This window comes from Coturnix japonica, chromosome 3, assembly GCF_054131305.1.
Source record: "Coturnix japonica strain WE chromosome 3, WE-NBRP24, whole genome shotgun sequence".
NCBI lineage: Eukaryota > Metazoa > Chordata > Aves > Galliformes > Phasianidae > Coturnix > Coturnix japonica.
This window is the reverse complement of record NC_140665.1, coordinates 87,781,598-87,805,782: the sequence shown is the minus strand read 5'-3', so window position 1 is coordinate 87,805,782 and position 24,185 is coordinate 87,781,598. Positions and strand designations below refer to the sequence as shown.

The 24,185-nt window shown below is 35.7% G+C and overlaps 1 protein-coding gene across 1 annotated transcript in view; it reads right to left on the bottom strand.

The window, feature by feature from the left end:
- Nucleotides 1–3,278: 3,278 nt before the first annotated feature.
- TPO (thyroid peroxidase) overlaps nt 3,279–24,185 on the bottom strand; it is a 35,276-nt gene continuing 14,369 nt past the window's right edge. The window contains exons 7-13 of the mRNA XM_085542151.1: nt 20,451–20,966; nt 12,778–13,036; nt 12,028–12,198; nt 10,308–10,545; nt 7,401–7,609; nt 6,688–6,855; nt 3,279–3,594 (exon numbers count right to left, since the gene is read on the bottom strand). Of these exons, the coding sequence (XP_085398277.1) occupies nt 3,449–3,594; nt 6,688–6,855; nt 7,401–7,609; nt 10,308–10,545; nt 12,028–12,198; nt 12,778–13,036; nt 20,451–20,966 (1,707 nt within the window). The 3' untranslated portion in view covers nt 3,279–3,448. The remainder of the gene's footprint in view (nt 3,595–6,687; nt 6,856–7,400; nt 7,610–10,307; nt 10,546–12,027; nt 12,199–12,777; nt 13,037–20,450; nt 20,967–24,185) is intronic.

Sequence of the window (24,185 nt, the reverse complement as noted above, 5' to 3'; positions counted from 1 at the left end):
AAATAATTTCCAAGAGACTCTGGATAACCCTCATCCAATGGTCACCTAAGACTTACTAGTCTTCAGGCTGTCTATGTACTCATACGTACATATCCACAGTGCAATTACTACCCGCTCATTGACTGATGTTTAGCTAACAGTAAAACTGCTTACAGACCATTATCCCACAAGCAACACATCTCACCAATTCCTGCCTAATCCACTATCTTTGACCACAACTAACCAACTCACTGCAGCTTTATAGCCTTTCACATGCAGTTCTGTAATAAGGTCCAACTCCTCGCCTAATTCAGGCCAGCTGTGCTGGCTCTGCCCCATTCCCTACTACAAAATAGTAAAGGCAGTGGCTCTTTCCTGCCAGTGGTTTGGGTGTGTTCCTATCATTTATCATCAACTGAATCAGTAGTGTGTTATTAATGTTACCTCAGCTGAAAACAAGACAATGATGCACTTCAGTTTAAAAACATTTCTGCCTATTGGGTAAGTCTTCAAAAATTATTAGTTTTAGCCTGCTTCATCTATCTTAAATATCTGTATTGTATGTTGACACAACACTATCTCACAGTTAAGAATATGAGCAGAATAGAAGTTGGGATGTTTCTCTTCAACACTGTAGGTGTTGTCATTGTTGTTGCTGTTTTTACTTCAGACTTTGATCAACAACAGACAGAAGTAGCAACGGGTAGGTAGCTTTGGTTTGAAGCAATGTAATGAATTCATATCCTTAATGAAGTCACCCTATTCAAGATTCCATTTGAGACAAAAACATCATCCAAACTCAGAAAAGACAGGCTTGAGTGTACTGATGAATTCTCTCAGAGAAAATAGGTATGAAAGTTATATGGTTATGCAGTATTGTATAGTTAACATCACCAGAGATCTTCAACATTTTATGAGCACTTTAGTTTTGAATATTGAAATGTCTGTAATAACATGAAGTGCCCTCATAAGTCTAGATCACTCTATACTGCAAATCCCCAAACTCTTACTGCTGTAAATTTTCAGCTGCTCATTAACTGCAATCAACCTTTTAGTTTAGAAAGTATTATACTGTCTTTTTTACCAAGGATCAAAATCTCATTCCAAGTACACAGTGAAAGTATCCAGAATTGAATAGAATTCTTAAAAAAGCAAAAACAGTAAGCAAACAAACCAAGACACCAACAATAATGATAAAACTTTTAATCAAAATGAAAAAAACAGTATAATTTTTCATAAGTATTTCTAAGAGGGAAATTGAAGAAATAGGATAGAGTTGACTCATTGTGCTGTTTTCCTTTCACTTGCTCATATGAATACTTTTTGGAATAACCTTCTATCAAGTACCTAATTAACTACTTCTTTCTCAGTGGAAACAGTATGAGAGATTATAGTGAGATGGGCCCACGTGCCTATTTAGGACTAGTTTACAAAGAAATTTTCATCATACCTCATTACAGAATCACAGAATTGTTGAAGTTGGGAAGAATCTTCTTTTGAAGAAACTTGGTTAAACTTTCCTGCTTAGCCAGTTTTCCTGGGATTGTGTACATGGAGGTTTTGAATAACATCAGGGATGGAAACTTCACATCCAGTCTGGGTGACATGTGCCAGTGTTCAGTCGCCCACACAGTTAAAAAGTATTTTCTTGAGTTCAGCTGGAATTCATGGTTTTAAGGTTTTATTAATTGCCTCTTTTCTTGATCTAAATCATAGAATCACAGAATGTCTTGGGTAGGAAGGGACCTCAAGGATCATGAGACTTTTACCCCTCTGCCTCATGCAGGGCTCCAGAGCTCTGTACCTAATACTAGACCAGGCTGCCCAGGGCCCCATCCAACATGGCCTTGAACACCTCCACGGACCTCCACAACCTCTCTGGGTGCTCTGTTCCAGCACCTCACCTCTCTCTCTGTAAAGAACTTCCCCCTGGTATCCAACCTTTATCTTTCCTCCCTCAACTTAAAAAAAACAAAACAAAACTATGCACATTGTTAAGGCCATCTTGAGCCTTGTCCTCTTCAGATTAAACAGTCTGAGCTCTCTCAGCATCACTTTGTATGAAAGATGATCTGTTTCCTTAATCAACTTCATTTCTCTTCACTAGACTCAAATGAAGAATTGGTTTGTTAACCCCATGTCTCCATGTTTTTCTCGTACTGGAGAATACAGAATAGGAGGTGAAACACTCCAGATGCTGCCTCATCAGTGCTGTGCAAAGATCAGAGGGAAGAGCTTCACATATGTGCTTTTGTTAGAAGGCCATTTTGGTTCAGAAAAACATGTTTGGCTTGGTTTGGGGTAATGATCACTTGGTACAGAACAATGCTGTGTTTCCTCCCTTGAAATATAAAACTAAACTAATATTTGGAACTGCCCTGGTTTCATGCCAGTGCAGTGTATTCACATATAATCGCTGTTCTCAACACCACTGAACTAGTCTCTTTATGTTAATCTGATGGCAGGTTTTGTCTCTGGATTAAAGCGGCAAAGAATTATGACTATGGTTGAATGAGTAATGAAATACAACTGTAAATAAGATAAGAAACACCTTCAAGTGAGGTATTTCTTTTCTATTTCTATGGTATTTTAAAAGATAAAATACTGACTGACTTGTGCCATTCCTTTTTACTCTTATTCCAGAAAGAAATAAGTACATAGGCCAACAAAAAAGGCTTGAAGAGCAGTCCTGAAGCACAGCAGGAAAATACATCATATCACTGATTTTTTTTGTTTTGCTTCGTTTGTTTGTGAGAAGATAAATTTTCTGAAGAATCTGTTTTCTTTGAGCAAATAACAATGATGGACAGCTCAATCTAGCATCATAATTCACTTATTCATTGAAACTGGTAACAAGGTATGTGCTGTCAGTGAAAGTCTAAATCTACTTATAATTAGTAATACACAGCACAGAATATGCAAGTTTTGAGCACTTTGAAGTTCCTGTGCTTCTTTTGAGTGCTTTGGTAAAGAAAATATTTAACCACTTGAGTTTGCATTGTAGGTTTTCATGGAGCTTTTGGCAGATATAACTCTCTTTCCCCAGAACAAGTATTACTCAGCATCAGCGGGCAACTATTCTAGTGCTCCCCACCTAAACTTTAATACACAGTATGTATTCTAGGGGTGCTGGAATTATGAAGAATAAGAAAATGTGCAATTTATGCTAGAGTAAACTGTTTTGATATTTAACAGGTAGAGCAAAATAAGTGATTTGGGATTATATCTCCCTTCATATACACTGTCAGAAAATAATATTTTTTATAAGTGAAGAATGGAAAATGACAACCTTCTCCATGTTATTTATCCAATACATTTATTTACTTTACAGAATCTGATGGTATATTTATGGCTAAGAGTGTCTGCAGAAATTTTTAGGTATTTTCACTGTTCTTCCATAGATCTCAATTTTAACATTTTTACAGTGCTGTTAAAAAAAAGAACTGAGAAAGTTTTAATGGACAGTAGGTTAAAAAGTGCTATCAATGCATGTTCTTCCGTCTTCTGCCAGCTTGTAAGGTTCTGTACAGAGACATTTGTAGCTGCCTTTAGTGTTAATGCATTTAGCAGTTGGAGAGCATGGTGGATTAGTTTCATTTTCACACTCATTGATATCTGCAAAACAAACAATGATCGGTAATCATTACAAATTAGAGAAGGATTAATAACATATACACAACTACTACATCTATTCATAAATGAAATTTTGTGCATTACACATTGATACTCATTGCTTTTACCTTTTTTAAAATTATTATTTGCTTTTTACTTTTTGAGCTGAATGGGTTTACATCCTAAGACTTCCAGTTCCTCTATAAACTTTATTTATACCATGCTCCATAGAAGTAATAAAAAAATAGTAAGACTGAAATGGTTCTATACATTTCCAGACATTATTTTGAACAGTCTAAGATTCAGGTTAGATTTGGATATATCTGTGATACTACTGAAAAAAAATTATTGCTCCTAGAAGGAATATAAATTCTTTGAAATGGCAATATCTTGACATAATGATGAGTAGATGAACAATTATCCATTTTTATCCATTTCAAGATGCACATAAATGCTATTTCCTCGAGGCCATTCAAGTCCTTTTGCTTTCAGTCTTATGCAATGAAAGGGAATTAGTATGGAGTGCAAGAAAGAAAATATACAACGAGAGATAGAAAGTAGTCTTTTTCATATATCTGCATCTCTTTTCCTTCTGTGTAATATCTGCTTATACAACTTCACTCGTTTACCTAAATACATCCAGCACTGTTTTAGATTTTTTCCCATCAGTACTGTGCAATAACTGCCAGCATGTTCAACACCTTGGATTCCTAGCCTTGGGAAACACAGAAAGCCCATATGTAGCCAACTCACTGAGCCTCCAGTGCCTTCTCTTTTTGGTTATATTCTTTTACTTTCGTTCTCTGTCACAGGTTTTTTGTTTTTTTTTTGTTTTTTTCTGTCTACGTAACTTTTTTTTTTTTTTTTTTAATTTTATTTATTTACATACTTATTTATTTTCCCCCATCAGTATTAGTAATAGAAAGTAACCCTGTAAAAATGGATTACTGGCTTAGCTTCACATTGTAGCTCAGACTACTTGGGGAAATCTGTCACAAAAAATGGGATCAAATCTGATCCTTTCTTAAATTTTAATACAAAGCAGCAGCTGTGCCCAGTGCTAACTGTCAGCTGAGACAGGCAAAAGAGTAATCACACAAGGAATAATTTGAAGATTACAGATGTACAAATCCTTAAGAAATACTATCTCCCATAATGCCTCAATGAATTAGTAAACTAGACTGTTGTTCAGGATGAAGTGTCCTTAGTAATTATTACACCTTCAAGACCACATTTTACTTTGATTCCCACTGACTTCAACACTGGGAAAGAAAAACCTGAACAGACTTTTTCTGCACTGTAATTCAGAGGTTCAATTTCAGCTCATACTCATGTTATCTCTTAACTAACTATTTGGTTTTATGGCAATGAAATAGTGTATGTCAAATCTAACAAGCCTACCTTACTTCTCAAAGACTGTGGTACCTTATTAAAACAAAGTAAACACATTTATTTACCCAATGTAAGATGGCATTTATTATAAAGGTAGCACAATCTAGCACTAAATGTCTTCCTGAATCAATAGAAATGATTTCTATCGAAGCCGAAGTTAGTAAGCAGGAATTAACAGCTCTCAAATTTCTGTGCTTTTGTCAGCAGGCCACTCTGTCTTTTTCAGAGAAGCATATAATTTTGAAACCATCTGCAGAAATGCTAAGCTCTATCCTCCTCATTATATTGCTTGACTTATTCCTAATTTGCTAAACGTTTAAAAGAATGGGAACACATTGCACAGACATGCATGGGACAAAGTACTTTCTACTGTAAAACTGAAGTAACATCTGCATAAGTGGGGTTTGATGGCTTTCTTTTAATAAATGCATTTCTTATTCAATATATGCAGCAGCTTGTTTTCCTATAGCATATATAAAGTCTTTTGTTTACACTTCTGAACATATTAAAAGAAACTAGGACAAGGAATGATTCATTCATATAAGTTATTCAGTTTGCAGCCAGAATATAATTCTACTGAAAAGATTTTATTATAATTCATATAACGGCTTTATTTCTTTGTAGGGTATTTATGTGGGCGGGATTCAGCAAATAAATAGGATATGAATAAAGGAAAGAGCTGCAAATTTCATTTAACTTTTGATATATCAGGTATGCAATTAGAATCAATAGCTTTTTATTCTGCTATCACAGAAATACGGATAAGCACACTTTATTGCAGATCAGCTGCAGCCCTTACATTCAAAGTAATTTAACACTGTCCATAATATATTCCTAAATACAGCCTTTTCAGGTTTGATTTTCTCTCACGTTCTTATGAGGTGCAACAGTTTGAGTATATGTGTAGAAATATGCACACACATATATATCATTAAGAACATTCTCATTAGGAATATGAACATTGAGAGAATTCATCCCTCAGAGCAGTGAAGAGGGAACGTCTTGCAACAAAATATTTGCCAGGTTCTCTTTCTTTCAACCCTCATTTCAATAGAAAGAATAGAGAAAAAAGAAGAGAAAGTAAATACTAAATAAATTATCTGAAATTTATTCGTTTTAAAAATGCTCATGAAATGTCTTTTAACTGATTTTAATTTTTTTTTTTCATTGATATCTGGGGGATGGAATTTGGAATAGAATGATGAATTGCTTAATTTCTCTTGTATTCAGTATTTCTTTGTTACCTTTGCTTAAATTATTAGGATAACACACCAACTACGAGGTCTGAGTTCACTTTGTATCTAGAATTTCCTTTGAATCACTTTAGGAAAATGAGTTAAACAACAGTCTGATTCATTATTACATTGAACATTGAATGCAGGAAGGAGTAATGTTTTGTTACCCCCACCCCACCCCCCACCCTCCAGTTGTTAATTGACATTTCCCTGTCAAGCACAGGTAGAGGTTAAGATAGCAGCCCTGGATCACAGAAAGTTTTGCATTATCTTGTCATCTTACTTAAAGACTTACCAGACTGACTATCTTTCTCTCACAAACTGCATTCATTTACAAGGAACACAAAGGAAAAATGACATTAAAACAATACATTCCAAGACAATAAATGAAAGGAGTTCACTTCTCTTAAACAGTGTTGGATGAGCTTTCAGAAAACTCAGAAACATGTGCATATATCCAGCAAGATACCTATGCAAACAGGAGCCTGAAAGTTCCAGCCTTTATTTGTGCAGGTCAATTGCTCTTCTCCTTGTAACTGAAATCCATGTTGACAAGAATAAGTCACTGTAGATTCCCCAGATTCTGAACAATATACAAAATTACCATTTTCTACATGCTTTGGTGTTCCACACATTTCTACAAATAAAAAAAAACCAAAACAACACATTTTAAAAAACATACCAGTTTACCTTCAAAAATGGAGATTATTCTCCTTTACTGTTATAAATTAACTTCAGTGAAATTACATGCTTTAAGATGATCAAGAATTTTATTGTTCATTTTTGGACAAGAATTTATATGGAATTTCTCAGGTCTGTCTTACAGTTCTTGTAAAAATAACTTTACTTCCAAACAGCATGGCCTACAGAGATCCTATTTAATGTTTTTTCTGTACTTCTAAGAACTCCTGCCCCAGTTACCATGTTTGTGTATTTCACAAAGCCATCTGTTTTATGAAGATGAAGATGGCAGACAGTATCCTTTTAAAGAGGGGGAAATTGAGAAAGGACAGAAAGATCAAGATCTCATTTCTAAGTGACAGAAATGCTAAAGCTTCACGTCAGATCAAGACCTGCATAATCACAGTCAGTGCTCTAACTACAGGTTAATCTCTCCCCCTTCAAAAAATAAAATAAAATAAAATAAAATAAAATAAAATAAAATAATAATTACCAGATTACCTTCCTGAAAGATTTCTTGCCAAGCTTCTAAATTCATTCCATCTATAGTACTACAATCTTTAAAATCCTGTGGAAACTTTCCAAGTTGAAAAGCATCTACTGGCACATCAGAAATCCCTGTGTTGTCACAAATCACACGAGACAATGAGTGCTTTTTGAGTTCGTTCTTTTGAGCTTCAGTGAAAACATTATCATTTTCCCACCAAAATCTGGAAAGGTTGATAGAAATATTTGAAATGATTAAATTCACAGAGCTGATTAATTTTACTGTCAAAGTATCCTACATAAAAAGACATTAAAAAAATTAATTACAACAAAATCTAAGTAGATACAAAAATAATAAATGGAAACTCTGTAATCTGAAGATTCACACATCCATCTTACAAGTCACAGGAAGGCTGTTGTGAGCTGCATGTTCTGATCACCTCAAGTGGTTTGTTAAATAAGATAAGTAAAACAATTCACATGTGCTGAGTTGCTTGTAGCCACAAAAGAAAGTTGCAGTACTGAGAGAATAAATAAATAAATGATGCTAATTATTTGAATTGGATACTTAATCTTACGTAAACCAGCATTGTTATGCATTCATAAATTGTTCTAAACATAATTACAGGAGAGTCGCAGCAGTAGCCATAACAGATACGCATCATATCACTTGAACTCTTCTTGCCATTGCAGAATTTTTGCTATGAAGTAACCACTTAATGCTTCTTTGTATAACATGGAGCTTTTCATTTGCTAAGAAGTTGTAGTTATGTCGTCAGTAATTATGTTTTTGATCACAAATTAGAGAGAGGAGCTGCTTGTTCCTTTTGGTCACACCAGCAGTGTGCTGGCAGAGAGAAAGAATCAGTTGGTGGAAAGGTGTATTTATTATACATCTACAATTTATATGTGTATATGCACATGTACAAATAACTATAAAAATCAATAGGAGGCTTAGTGAGAAAGTGAAAGGAAACACTGAAAAGGAAAAAAGATAAACAAGATATTATAAATTTTATAACAAAGAAAGGGATACTCTATGAAAAATCACAGAGACTGTGTTTGTTGTAGTTTTACAGATAAGGATATAATGAATAGAAAATAATATTTTTGTAGAGTTTCATAGCGCATCTTTATTTAGCCATATTAAGAACAGCTATATTGCTATAATAATTCCCGGTGGTGCTCAGGACAGATGGAGTTTTCACTATTGCTAGGCAGGATCTGGGCTAACAAGACCTAGGACCTGTAGTGTATGGATGTGATCACCAGTTGGTCTCAGATTTAACATAGGAGTTGTTCATCCGTAATACTGGAGGAAAAACACTGGGATTTCTGGAGATGTCTGTGCTTTTAATGTTTACATTCCTTTGATGAGAAGGGAACCACAGTGTTGGCTGAGGACATTGTGCAAAACTTGCAGTGTATCATGTGTTATATTTATACAAACACCTTGTAAATTATTCAGTGAAAGTAAGAAGCCTAATAACTCCTTTTGTGCTCTGGGAAATGTAGAGGCTGTTAGTGTGCCCTGGGAGGCTTTTCAGGACTACTTTCACTTTTCTGCTAATGGAAGTCTACTCAGAAGTCTGAAGCCACTCCGAATCATAAAACTCACTTAAATAAACTCTGTGTGTGTGGAATTTTGCAGAACCAGCATTAGACAGAGGCAGATAGTTACCTACAGTGGGACTGTCTGAAGAGACAACTCTCCTGCTCTGCCTGTGATGGAGTAGATTGAAATCTACATGATCAAGGATAGGTCAAATATTCCACAAATCAGAAGCACTACAATAAGAGGTACAGAAGTGAGAGGGGAATTGGAGAGAGAAGAAAAAGTGTTCCCTTCTGCTTCCCACCTACACAGTATCCCCAAACTTCTCAGAGCATTCTGAAATGTCACTGACTGTTTCTGGACCACTTCCTATAACCAAAGTCATGAAGGGCTTTGTACTCAGCTCCCCTACACCCTTCAGTTTCCTCTTTCATTAAAAGCTGTTCTACTTTCATCAGAAAATTCAGTTTTATCTGCACTGCTGAGAAAGTTTGAGCAGATCATTAATCTACCCAGCAGCTAGATGGTTGCTCTAACAAAGGTTGCTCCAGCAGATCTGTAATTAGTTGTGTAAATTTTACAGGTGAATTTGGCAAGATTAGAGTAAAAAAAAACAACACAAAACAAAATAGATAATAATAAAAAAAGAAGAGGTAGAAGAAGAAAAATAGAGGATCAAGCCTCTTGTGGTGAGAATGTAAAGTCAAGTACAAAATCTTCACCCTGTTATTTCAAACCCTGAGATCAGACAAGGATTCAGAGCAATAACAGAAAAGAAGGTAACAGCTGATGGAACCAAAATAATTGTTTCCAGGTGATTTGGCTGAAGTCAAGACAGGCTAAGGCCAGACCCAGCATAAGGGCCTGGGTTTATTACAGTAGTGTAAGATCTCTCTTCTTTTTTTCATCAGGATACTGACAGTAGATTTTAAGGTTATAAGGATGACATTCTGTCAGTTAAAAATTCCACTTAGTCTTGACTGATGAACTTAAATTGGCAACTTCAAAAAGATGCTTTAAAATTCCTACTGACTAACATGTAGGCTTGTCTAACAGATAGGTTTATCTGGTATGCATGTGGTGTTAACAGAATTTCAAAGGCGGGCATCTCAGTGTTACAGAAACAATCCCTATATCTGGATTTGAGACTACATACAGATCAAAGAAGAATAAGTGAAGTGAAACCCAAGAAAACTGAAGAGACTAATGCAAAAATTAGGTATTGGCAGTGAATAATTTCTTTACATAATTAAAAGTATGTTTAAGCATCATAATGCCTCTCATGCTAAGAAGTATCCACATGTATCTGTAAATGACAATTGCTGCTGAGTGGCACACAAAAGATTCAGCATCATGAATAAACTTACCGATCACCATCCCTTAATGCTTTCATTTGCTTTCCAATTAAACAGGCAAACAGGGGACCTGTTCTAGCACCTGGTAGAAAGTCTTCCACTAAACCACCAAGCCAAACATCAATATTACTAGGATTATGGTACAATTCCATGATTTTTTCAGTAACTTTCTGATTAGTTATTATTGCATTCAGGTCAGTTTGAGTTTCCAGCTTTGGTAAGCCACAGAATTCTCGCCAGTCATTATAACCTATAAATATGATGATTATAAGGAAGATTAGATTACTATTAGGCATGATATTTGAAATTAATTAATTCAAAAGCACTGCATTCTGATGACCTTAATTACAATCACGGACAGTTATTACTAAAAATAGTCTTGCTGTTATTGGTTAAAATGATTGGAGAAATTACACAAGGATCTGCAGCTACAAGGTATACAAACATCAGTCTCATGAAGGAAGACAAGAGTGTAAGTTCTCCCATATTTAAGCAATGCAAATATGAAATAAAGGGTTATATTTTGAGGTAATCCAGGCAGGAGCATTCATTTTGTTTGGAGATTTTCAAATCCGGGAATACAAGATTTGGATGAAGAACAGGGCAAAAACCAGCAACAAAAACAAACAAACAAATAAACAAAAAAAACCCCACCCAAACAGCTATGAATTCCATTAGCACCCAAAGCTCTTCACTAAGGAGACTGCCGTAGGACGTGTCTAGTTCTCTGGAAAATAATTTTTTTTCCCCCCAATTCTTTAACATCACTGCAAATGACTTTCCCCACCTCCCAGTAAAACTTGCTTCTGGTCTCCACGACCAGAACTTATTTCTACTCCTACTTGGCTAAGAGTTGGCTGTGATCAGACTTCATTTCTACTGTCCAGGTTAATATTCCTAGCTACAGTCACACAGCTTTAACAGGAGAAATTGAGAGGTTTGTCACCCAGAAATGTAACAGCCTTAGTAAATAAGAGCATAAAAGGGCAACCATTTGTTCCTTAGTCATGCACACAAGTGGTCTGATCAGGTAGGAGATTGGAACAATCTTTTGTTTTTGTAAAACAAAAGAAACAGTCTATATCTGTTTTGCAGAGGGTTGTTGCCTCTGCATTTAGAGACTGTGACACACTTACAGGATGTTCTTACTCAGGACTGTAAACACACTGTATGTTTTATCAGCTATCACGATTAAACTGATCCAGGCTCCAGCACAGTCTTCCTCTAACTCTGTGCACCGATGGTCTGGTGGGCTCATTGTCCTTGACTGTTAGTTCAGCATTACACTGGGCTAACAGGAGCAAGAAATCTAATGCAAAAAGCAGGCACAAAAATGTAATGTTTCTAAAAGTTAGGTTTACATTCCATTAAGTCATTAACCACTCCTGGAGACATTTCAATGCCAAGTAGGTGCTGGAGTCAGAAAATCCCTCTCCTCAGGAGCTGAATCCTGCAGGAGGGAGTCTCAGACACTAGGTGCATGAAAATCTACTCATTAATACTGATCTTTCACATTCTAGACTACAGACTGGGGAATTTATTTTAATTTCAAATGCTGGGGAATATTTTTTTTCCGTCAAAGCTGAAAATACTAGCTTCTTGTACTTTAAAGAAAATTGAGCTATGTTTCCTATAAAAATGCTGTTACTTAAAAACTTACAATTACATCCCAAATACAAACACTGATAGCTCAGTTGCTGATTGGAAGAAGATTTAAGGAAAATCAATAGACCTGGGAGTCCATGATCACGGCCACGCTGTAAGTTCAGTGATGCTAAATCAAGTGAACCATTATTGGACAACACAAACAGCTTATCTGTTAACTCTTCATTCATCAGTTGACCTTGCACCTGCAGTTTTGCTGGATGTGCAAGAAGACCCCTTATCAATGGATCCAAGCCTCCTTCAAACACAAAAATAATATGTTACAGCATGTATATAGACCACTATAACGTTTTCAACAACTGTGAATACATATATACTTCTCTGTTTTTAAACATTGGCCATGTAGCCTTTTACATTAAAATAAGCAAATAAATAAAAATAATAATAAAAAAAAAGCAAAATGGAAAAATTTAATTCAGATTGAAAGTGTGGCAATGCAATGAAAATGTTCCACCTGCTTTCTCTGGGATACAAAATTTGGCAATCTGATAATACATTTGTCCACAGAAAATGCATACAAAAGATCAGTTTATTGTCAGTTTATCAGTCTGTTTCAATCTGGAGAGTAAACTATTTTACTATGTACTCATATATTTAGGTACTCAATATTTAGGTACTATTTACCTAAAATAATTGTTTCAGTTAGTATTAATTCTATGGAATGTGTTTGGCAGCCTAAATTAGTGGTGCAGATAAATAAATGTTTTTATTCCTAATTTGAGACCAGCAACATTAAACTAATATTTATGGGAAAAGCAAACAAACCGACAAAAAAGAGACACTCAAACATCAAAAAACAGTTTAAATAAAAACATACCTTCCTTAATAAGCCTCCAAGGACTAAAGAAAACTTCATGCAAATGAAGATTTGGGAGTTCTGGATCGTTTAAATACTGTGCATTCAACCGCCTTACTATTGGTTGGATTGTTGCATGGCCAAAACGAAAAGCAGCTGTTGCAAATACATTAGAAACTGTAGGATTCACTGTGGGGTCATAACCTTTATAAAGACCAATATACTGATTAAAAGCATCTTGGCCAATGATTTTAGGAATGTAATCTCTTAAAGTAATAATCTGAAGAAAGAAAAAAAAAAAAAGAAAAAAAAAGAAACATCACTCAGTGCACTCAGTGTTTTGATAGATGAATGGTAATGATTCCCATTTACAGAATGCCTTTTTCATCACTCAATTGTTCCCAAGCATGGCTAAAAGCAGTGGTAATTTGAAAGTAACAAGATGTTCATACTTTGTGTAGCCTGGAAAAAAATGACAAGAGAAAACCAGTGGCAAAATTAAGTACATAGTACACTAACACTAACCAGGCTCGTATAGCATCCTGTAATAATGCTAGACAAAAACCTAGGGCAAATTACCAATATTGCTCACTTCCAGTTCAAGAGGGTAAATCCAGCTCACAAGAGCTCTGCTGTGATTTAAACCTGGGCATAAGCTGTAATTCCCATGAATAGCTGTTGATATGTACAGATTCTATTTTCAGTCATATATATGTAATGAAAATTCTCTTTTCTGAATATTTAAAATGACCAGGCTTTGAAATACTGGCTCTGAGATTCCTTTAGTAAATACTTTATGCTAAAGTCTTTGGACTCATAAAAACATACTCAAAAAATGAAAATGGTGATAAACATCTTCTGCCAAAAGTTTATGTAATTTATTATTACTAAATATTACTAATACGTGAACAAAGTATATGGGTACTTATCAAACACACACACAAACACACACACACACAAGATGTAATAAGATCTAACATACCAAATAAAATGAAAGTGTGTTATAGCTGAAAGAGTACACTGCACTCAATAAAGCACAAAGGGATGAATATAAAGTATAGTGAATTCAATAAAATACATTATAGATTCAATATAGTGCACAAGAAAATACAGAGATGTACTTTGAGCTTGGTGAAGAGGATATTGAAAAGCTAGCTGTCACAAAATTAGGAACGGAGAAACTTGTATCTTTCTTTTAGGCATCACTAAGAGTCAAGAAAGCCCCTGCAGAGTTCAGTCACTTTTCTCATAAGGCAGGGGTAACATCTTTATGTTTGCAGGTATTTGAGGTTAGGTCATGCAGTGGACACAATATTTGAAAGACTATAGGTGAGGAGTCCTTTTAGAACTCCCTAAATACAGCATAAAACAAAAATCAAATGGTTGTTGGAAATTAATACAGACATTATCATTTGAGAAGTTACCTTTCTGTTACGTTCACAAATGTTTTGCAAGACAACAATTTTTTCTAAATTTAGATTTAGTTAGTCTTTACAGGTAAGACATGGCACATTGTCTTATCATTTCACAGGGCAGGAATACAGAACTTCAAAGCCTGGTTCATCTTGACTTTGGGCCAAGTGCAACTTGGAAGTATGAATGAGGCAGGTGTAACACAAATTCAAAAGCACTAGTAGAAAAGGATATAGGTACATCTTAACAGCTGTGCAAAGACCTTAAATAAGATTACATCAACTCTGATAAGACAAACATCCTGATATGGCAATTCGATTCGGCAATCTTTTTTTTTTTTGCTCTTTTTATATGAAATCCCAAGTTAAGCAGCTCATTAAGGCTGGATTGCCCAACCGAAAGGTCAATTCAAAATTTTCATTTGCTCCAGGGGCAAGATCTTAATTTCAAATTTCCTTGGCAGCAAAAGAGGAACTGTTGTTTAAAAAAATAAGAATTAAAAGGCTAAAGGTAATAAAGAGTCATATGCCTGCTTTCAACTAGGCAAGACATATGTATGATGGAAACTTAAGGCTTCTGAGTAAGACTCCACTAAGTAGAGGTAGTTTTTAGACAATGCAGACTAAGATTATATGGAAAAATTAAATAAATAAATAAATAGATAAATAAATAAATAAATAAATAATCTGGAATCTGACAGAGAACTGTATTCAAAATATATCAGCATGTAGCATCCTCTATATAGACTCTGAACAATCTTAGTGAATTTGCCTGCATGAAGACAAGGATAAATTCACTGTTACTGGCATATATATAAGTGTCAGAGAAAGAATAAATCACACACAAACAAACAAATCAAAATTCTTAACATTATTTGGCATGAACTCCTCACTGCTATGGCAGAACAATTTTTGAAAGATTTGAAATAATTGGGATTCTTCTGTGGAAAGAAAATGAACATTCTTGTCTTAAAATCTGTCAATAAAATTAGAGCTAGAATGTGGTAATTCTTTATAGAAAAAGCATTACAAGAAACTACAATGAACTATGCTACCATTTATTACTTATTTTGATTTATGAGCAGTAAGTTCAGTTTAGGTGTTAGCAAGAACATAAGAGCTTTATGTGGGTATAGTGGGTCTGAACCTGCAAAGTACTGAGTGTGGGGGAAGATGCAACTTTGAGCAAGTCACTGAAGAGCTTATCAGACTCTTAGATAGACTTTATCACTGTGAAGCCCTGGAAGACCAGACCCTGAGACAAAGAGCGAGCAGTGTCTGTTTGTGTCCAAGAATAGACAGGAGTTTCTTTCGGTATGCATTATTAATCCTGTTACTTTTAAGAAACCTTTCATCTTTTATCACTGTTGTCTGGGAGAAGCTAGGACCAATTAACTGATTAGAGGAACTGTTAGAGGAACAGGAATGTCTTGCTTGTAAGTGAATGGTGTATAAGATATATGTTGAACACAATAAAGAAAACTATTCCAAAGCTACAAGAAACTAAGAGAGCCCTCTAACTCGACTGAGCTCAACAACTGAATGGTCTCAGCTCCTTGTAACATTTATAATATTAGTGCTAATCCAATTTCCTCTTAGGATACATTTAACATATGATAGCATCAGCTCAGATTTACAGGGAAGCCTCATTAAGAAATTAATTTTAATCAAGAATGTAAATATTTTGACTGTCTCATGGCTGTAATTGCCTCAGAACTACAATTTAGTAGAAAAAATATTAAAAATGGACATTGTCTTTTAAATAGAGGTCATATGCTCAGTACTTAAATGACTGTAATAACCAATATAGTCAGAAAGTAACAGGGATTAAGAGTATTTGTATATTATTCATTTAGTCACATCTGAGAAAAGAAAATTCTGATTTCCTAGCAATACAACCAAATATTTGGTAATTATACAGACAGAATCTAAATGATAACAGATTGTCAGAAAATGTTTTGTACGGATTTGTCATAGCATCACTAAATCCTGACCTGCAAACACAACATTATTTGAAGTCAAACAGGCTGTTAGTGTAAAAAGTACTATCCTTCTCATTTAGAAAGCAGAGTTATATCAGGGATTCTGAAATGTCCTTAGGAACTCAGGCAGCATCCTGACTGGATTTCCCTCTAGGATGGATCACGTTCAGCAGAATTCTTCCATACACTAGAACTCTCAACTTCTTTCTGAGATTTTTTTTTTTTATTTTATTTTATTTTTTTTTTTGTTCATGTCAAAAGCTATTTCAAATGAGGTGCAAAAGATGAAGAAACTCATATCACTTCCTCATTAGGTTCAGCAGACTTTTCAAAACCCCTCAAGCATTTTCCAAAAAAGTTGCGAGTAAAGGTACAGTGGATTGAAAGGAAGATAAAAAGAACTCTGCAAAAGAGAATATAAAAATATATGAATGACTGTAAGAAAAAGGTAAGGCTGATAGGACAACTAATCTTTGCCATTGGCCAGAGGTGACTGCAAAAAAATAGCATCTCACTGAGATAGCAAAGAGCCAATTAACGTGAGCACCTATGCCTGGGAAAGACTGCAGAAATTGTACAGAACAATCAACATTGTGTCATCTCTTAAAGTGCTATGCACAGTTGGTTTGAAATTCTTATGGTTATGTTCAAAAATTTTCAGATGACATTGAAGTCCTAAACACTTTCTTAGAGAATGATGGTAGAACAGCTTAAGTTTCAATTAAAAATAAACACGTTTTTACAGTTCAGCGAACAGTCTGAGCTATACTTTCTATGAGCAACGACATTGTGCAGCACATTTTTATTTTTTTTTTATAATACGTATCATTTATCTATATTATCATTAATCATTTCATAAAGTTTAAGCTCTGAGAGGAGTTGCTATTCATCCAGTTTCATAAGCAATTTTCATTCAAGTCATCTGCAGAAGAGACCTATTTTAAGCTAATGTATAAGTACATGGGGGAGAAGTAAGAGTGCAAGATGTTTAGAAAACACAAGTAAGTATAGATGGAAGTGAAAAACTGAAAGCTAAATTCAGCTGATAACTACACTTGCGATCTACTGGCTGTAACACCATCATTGCAGAGATCCTTCTCTGAAATCAAAGTAATTCAAAGAGAGCTTAAATCAGATTGATCTTTATCCCATGTTGCTCTTCGGCTAGCACCTCCTCATTTGACACTCACAAGTCAAATGGCACATCAGAGCAAAACTGGTACACATGCATGTATTTTCAATTCTCAAACCATAAATGTTGTGGTTTAACCCGGCAGGAACCTCAGAACCACACACACAGTTCTTTGCTCACTCTCCAAGGAAGTATGGGGGAGAATCGGAAAAAAACCCAAACCCAACAAGGTAGATCTTGTGGCACGACATAAAAGCCATTTACTAAGACAGAAATGACAAGGAAAAAAAATGCATAACAGTAATTTTGATCATATAAATGTGCAGGTGATGCACAAGCAGTTGCTCACCACCCACTGATTGATGCCCAGCCAGTCTCCAAGCCCAGCCAAGTGTATTTCTGCATGATGCCATATGGTATGGAATATTCCTTTGTCCGGTTGAGTTCAGTCTTCTCCCAGATCCTTGTGCCCTCCATCTAACCCTTTACTGGCAGGGCATCTCATGACCCTGTAAAACTGAAATGTCCTTGGCACTTGTACAGCAGCAACATCTAAAACAGTCTGTTATCAACAGTGCTTTTTTCTCATAAAGCCAACACAGCATCATACCAGATGTTATTAAGGAAAAAAAAAAACAACTCTGTCTCAGCTGAAATCAGGACAACAAAATAGCAATATTAAGACAGTAGTGGTTTCAGAACATAGTGACTTTTACCTGTTTTGTCCACACTTTTTTTTAAAGGAAGAATGAATTTTAACTATTGTCTTTCAAATAACTTGAAAGGAGGAGTCCTTCCAACTTATAATCCCGTGATTCTGTAATGTAATTTTTCCCATTTGGACATCTCAGAAAAAAATAGGAACAACTAAAAGAAGGAGTTAGTTTCACTTCATTTAGCAGATGACAATGAAAAATGTCTATTTACGGGAAACACTCTTCAGTCAGGGTATATATTTTTAGTACAGCATATTGCAGAGTTGATAGTGGAGAGCAAAGTTTGTGTCATTCACATTCAAGAGGAGAATTGAATTAATCACTGTTGTGGCTTACGTAAACAACTACTTATCAAAGAAGCATTTATACAATGCAACAAAAAATGTGTTTTGTCCAAGATATCAACAGGCAGTTGTTATGTGTGGTAGCTTTGTGAAATTTCTATTATTAAACTTCTGTCATGGGAGCTATTTTTGCTGATAAAAAGTATCTATGAGGAAAAGCATGGTCTAGAGAAAGGGTTTTTTTAATTATTATTATTTTTTTAAAAATTCTCCTTAGTCTAGAAATAAAGGAATGCTTTTTGTTCAATTCTCTATAATTACACACCCACAGGCAAAAATTACACTTGAAATTATTCATTCAAAAGAGAGAGAATTTGAGAAATGCATAGCAACTGAAACAAAATTTTAGAGTGGAAATCTCAAGATAACTTCAACTAGAGTTGTCATTAGTGTGCTGGTTAACATTCCACATTAATAGAGATATTGCAATTATCTCCCTTGAATGACTACCTCTGAACCAGCCAGATATAACTGAAACACAGTTCTAATGAGCCATAAGGAAATCTCATTATTCTGTGATACTGGTTGAGATAATGAGTAGCCTAGATTTATGCTGTATAATGCTTTGCACAAAGAATTTTCTTTCAGGTCATAACATTACTGGACATAGTTCAGAAATAGTTGAACATGCAGAGGTCTAATTTGGATTTTCAGTTTTCTTCTAACAAATACTAACAACCATTCTGACTCATCAATGCAATTATTTGATGCAAATAGTCTATTTACATCAAAGAAGATTACATGATTAATGTAAATAAAATATATTTTAAATGAATACAAAAATCTTAGATTTCATTTTTCTCTTGACTAAAACTTCTGAAACAGTAAAGAAAATTTTTGCAACAGAGAAATTTTTCTGCCCCTTCTTCTAATTAACTTTCAAAAAAGTCATGTTTTGATACCAAATTATCTGTTTCCAAGAATCAGAAGCATGTGAAAGTCAAGTAGATTTCAGTTTATCCAGGCTCTGATATAATAGTAATGGTGAATCTCTATTAACACAAAAGCCCTAGTCAGAATTGGAGATATGTCAGGTGGAATAGCCTGCTTATCCAAGCCATCAAAAAGGGGCTGATGGGACCAGGTATTCCCAGAGACCAGTACCAAGACACTGGTTTGACCACAAACCTGAGGATGAAAGATAAGACAATGAGAGAAACTGTCCTCTGAACGTCAGGAATGCTAAAGGAGTGAGGGCTGAGAGGAGACAGCACTAACTGTGGGAGACAGGGAAGAGAGAATCTGTGTAGAATTCTGCAAGATATGTTTTAAGGGGACTGTTAGAGTGTGTGAGATGCTATGGTATTCGGGAACAGGAGAAAAGGTGGAAAAAGGGAGGAGTTAAGAGACTGGGGACAAACAAACATGGGAAAACAGAGGGAAAAGGGGGTAAAAGGTGTTATTTGAGCTTGAAGAACTTCCTGATATGAATGCTTATCTGACAGAGCCCTTTGCATGACTGCTGCAATTTATGCTATATTCTGCAGGAGAAGTAGGAGAATTTTTTGGACAGCACAAGCCTGCATAACTATTTCAGGAAGAAAAGGGGAAAAGAAAGGGGAAATGAAAAAGGTAAAAGGGGAAAGAGGGCAGAGGGAAAGGGGCAGAGAAGAGTTGGAGATTAGACCTTGAAGTTTCATTAATACAGTACTGAGAAATTCAGCAAGTATTTTTACACAAAGCAACTACTTGTTTATTTAATTACCATAAGAAAGTAAATATTTTGGGCACCATGTCAATGCAGAGACCTAGTTTTCAAATTATTTCCTTTACCAAAAACTACAAAGAGATGTATCTAAAAGAGCTACTTTAGACTTCAGCAGATAAAATAGACATGGGAGAAATATGCAGATATACGAAGAAAAGTAGAAATTGCCATAAAATCAGGGCAGTAAGATCTGAGATATGAATACTGAGAACACTGCATTTGGGGAAGAATGGGACAGAGCAAACTTTAAACACGTCAGATGGGAAGCATAGGACAGAGTCTGCACAGACTGTGCAGCACCATCTCTGAAACTACTCACAGAAACATACTTGAAGTTCTGTGATAGATTCTGTTCTAGGATATTCACTGCAATGTGTCAATAAGCAAACAGGCAGTTCACCTGATGGAGAGCTCCAACAATTCTCCGTGCTTCTTGATAGACAGTTTCAGCTTGCCAGTGGCTGTTGATGGCTTTGAGGGCCCGGGCCAGGCGGTTGTGCTCTCTCAGCCATAGTGTGTGCATGGCTGTTAATGATGTGACCTCACTTGATCGGCTGTCCCCAGCCATAAAGCATTCAATCCTTTCATCTTCACTTGTGTTAGAGTCCTGTGCACAAGGTGATGGAACCCGGTCTGTAAAAGGCAGGTATTCCTGACCATTATCACGATGTTTACTGTTGACTCTGAGAAGGCCTTCTTCACTTGTTAAATTCCTCAGCTTATTTTCCACAGTGGAAGTGCTTCCATAGACAGTAGAAGCGTCAATGAAAGAGGTTAAACCATTGATCTGCTGTCTTGGTATTAGAGCTGACAGATTTCCAAAAAGAATACTGTGATCACCAGTGCCACATGTAGGAGATGAGCGGTAGAAGGGCAGGCAATCCACTCCTTTGGATAATGTGTCATTGGTTGTTACCTGTATAATGAAAACCTGTATAATGAGCTGAAGGCAACACAGATGTTGAATTAATTTTTGCATAAGTATTTCCATACATGGTCTCCATTTTCAGTTGTTTCCCAGGTCTAATGCAAGGATGTGACATTTTCTAAACTCACAGAGATGGTCTTCTATCTCCTCAGATTTAAGTGAAAAGAAAAAGACAGAAATAAATTTAAACATGTGCTCTATCATTAGATCAAATTACCAATGTAACACCTTTCGAATAGTTCTATGCCTGAATTAGCCCATCTTCACATTTAAAATTCATCACAAAACGTATCACAGCGGAGATGCGAACATCTGGTCAAATTATGTTCTGCTGAGCACCAAGTGAAACAGCAGTTTTACATGTGTACATAAAAAAGTAATGAAGAGTTTCAGTGTCTGCAGGAGCATGCCATAGAGCATTGTTACAATACTCAGTTTTAATTTGGTGACAAAACTAAAAAAGGCATACATAATTATTCACTCTGCCTTCTGCTGGTCCCACAAGCATTCTCCCACATTATTTTATGGGGACAGCTTTTCGTAGAAGTTTTAAATCAGAGTTATAGAGACTTTTGAGATGGAAGAGACACTTAGGGTCATCCAGTCCAACTCTCCTGCAGTGAAGAGGGACACTTACATCTAGATTGGGTTGCTCAGAGCCCCATTCAGCCTGACCTTTTTGACTGTCCTTATAAAAAGCAAAGAATTCTCGTTATATTCCTCCCAAGCTTTGAACCTCAGACAGCCAAGAGGTGAATGACTAGTCAGCATGGATATAGGCTGGTTCAGACTACTGCTCAATCAGCTACTCCAAATTCAGGTAAAGGACATGGGAGAGATGTGTGGAAATTATCTAATTTCCTGCTGTACAAATGAGGGCATGAGGGGAGAATACAGCCCAAACCTGGAAGCTTTGGAACAGGTGAACATACAGAAAGGCATGCGAATAGCTTAACAGCTGTAGGAACTGTAGCAGAAATGTTGGAAGGGGAGAGACAAATGGACTAGTCAAATTATATGATACCTTTTGCAAATCACTTCACTTCGTTTCTCTCTCTTTTCCAGCTTTTATGTAGTGGAACTAAGCAAATGAAAGCATTTCAGGATCATATCTTATTATATTTATGTACTGTGCCTATCTTAATGTCAACAACATAATTAATATTGAATAAAGACAGTAGCTCTCCTGTGAAAGTCTTTCTAGTGTCTCAGGTCTAGCCTAAAAAAATCATTGGAAGAATGACAAATTCTCAGCATCTCACTTCCATGTGTCAGGCCTTAAAAAAAGCTAGTTTATTGTTCTTATTGTTCAAACTGTGGTATTCCAAAGAGACACAGATAATGTCCCACAAGATAAGTACAGGCTCAATGTGAGAATCACTGAGTGATTCACTCTCTATAGCCTTTATTATGAAATGTCCAGAACAGGAAATCATAATGCTTCTTACTAACCTATAAATAATTTACCTATACTTGTCATTAATATTAATGCACTCTTGCAAATTTCAATCTGTCTTTGAAGTGCATTGTCTCATAACGTTTTCCAGACATATTTCCTAACCTGCACAGCCAAGAGCTGCCTTTCCAAAGTGAAAGCCCTGGAGCGGCCATACGGCTGAGCACATTTGTCCTCTCATGTGTTTGAATTTTCCCTTGGGTGCCACAGTTCTAGGTACACAGCGAGAGTGCAAACAGCAGCCTCTGCATTTGCATTGTTGGATAATACATTTCAGAGCCTTTGGAAACCAGCTGCAGTATCTTCATATAAAAAATGAATGTATGAAACTAAGCATGGCCACTTTCCAAATATTTCACAGGTAGATGTTAGCTTTACTGAAGATTTGACAAAAATAGTCACAAAATACTGGTATATAAAAAAAGCAAAAGAACCACCATTTTCATATCTGCCCCTCTTTAAGCTGTGAATAACAGTGGAACAAAATGAGGCTGAAAATTAATGGAACTATAGTAAAGTAATGAACCCATAAGTCAGGAAACTTATCTAAAACAGGATTGCATCCAAATTTATTTATTTTTTCTTTCCTGTGGCCATTCTGGCTGTCAGACACTGAATCCTAAAGGTGATCATGAGTTCTGTCATGATTCCACTCCTCTGCTAGGCTATATAATACTGAGCATGAGCAGCTCCTGGGATAGATTCAAAGCTGAATTTAGGACATGTACATGTAATTTGTCTTCACAGAACGTTGAAGCACTCAGTGATGAAACCCTTCACAACACTAAGATAGAAACAAGACTTATGCCCTTCATTTACAACTTCTTCCTATACTGCAATTTTTCTGATACATGGGTAACATTACTTTAGGAGTCCTTTGTGGAAGACCCCTTAAATTGCTTCCTCTTTGAGCTGGTAGGATTACTAGGCAGCTTAAACTAGTTAGAGGCCATGACTAGACTCTTGTCATTCCTGTGTTTCATGTTTGATTCAAACCATAAACAATAGTATGAGCCTGTTCTCAATTTAAAAGTCTAATTACTAATTACTTATAAGTATGAGGGCTTTTACCTTGAAATGAGAATGAGGGCTTTCTGAAGTTAAAGATCAGCATTGCTTGTGCATATGTCATGTAGAAAAACAAGAATCATAGTCATTCAAATATTTCTGCAGTTTTATATCTCCAGTATAGTAAACAAACCATATTTAATGTGATATAATACGTAACCTTATTCTGTCATATGGTGGAATCATGCTCTACCTCCTTCGTCAGGTCATATGAAACACTGTTTATGAGGGATGGGCTTTCTGCCCTAGCATATCCTAATAGAGGAATGGGAATATTTCTATGACTATTAATTAAGAGTATAAAGTCAGGAAATCACATACTAGCCAAAAGATGGGAATTTGAGGCAGATAGAAACTGGTACATTTTTGTTATTGTGGCTAAATCAGCTCAATCAGACATTCATACATTAAATACTTAAGATATGATCTGAGAATTTGACTCCTTAAGACATCTGTGTTCTTTCTGAACACTCTCAAGCTATGACTGCTGACTTTCAATAGTCCAAATCTCTAAGAGAATAAATTTACCTGACTGGTAAAAATGCAGGCAGTCATTAATTTCACTTAGCACTCCTTAGGGATTATCTCACTGACTAGAAGAAGAGCCACCTTTCAACACAGGGCCTAATTCAGTTCTCATTGCAGTCAGAAGAATATTTTTCTTTGCGTTTAATTGAAGTGGC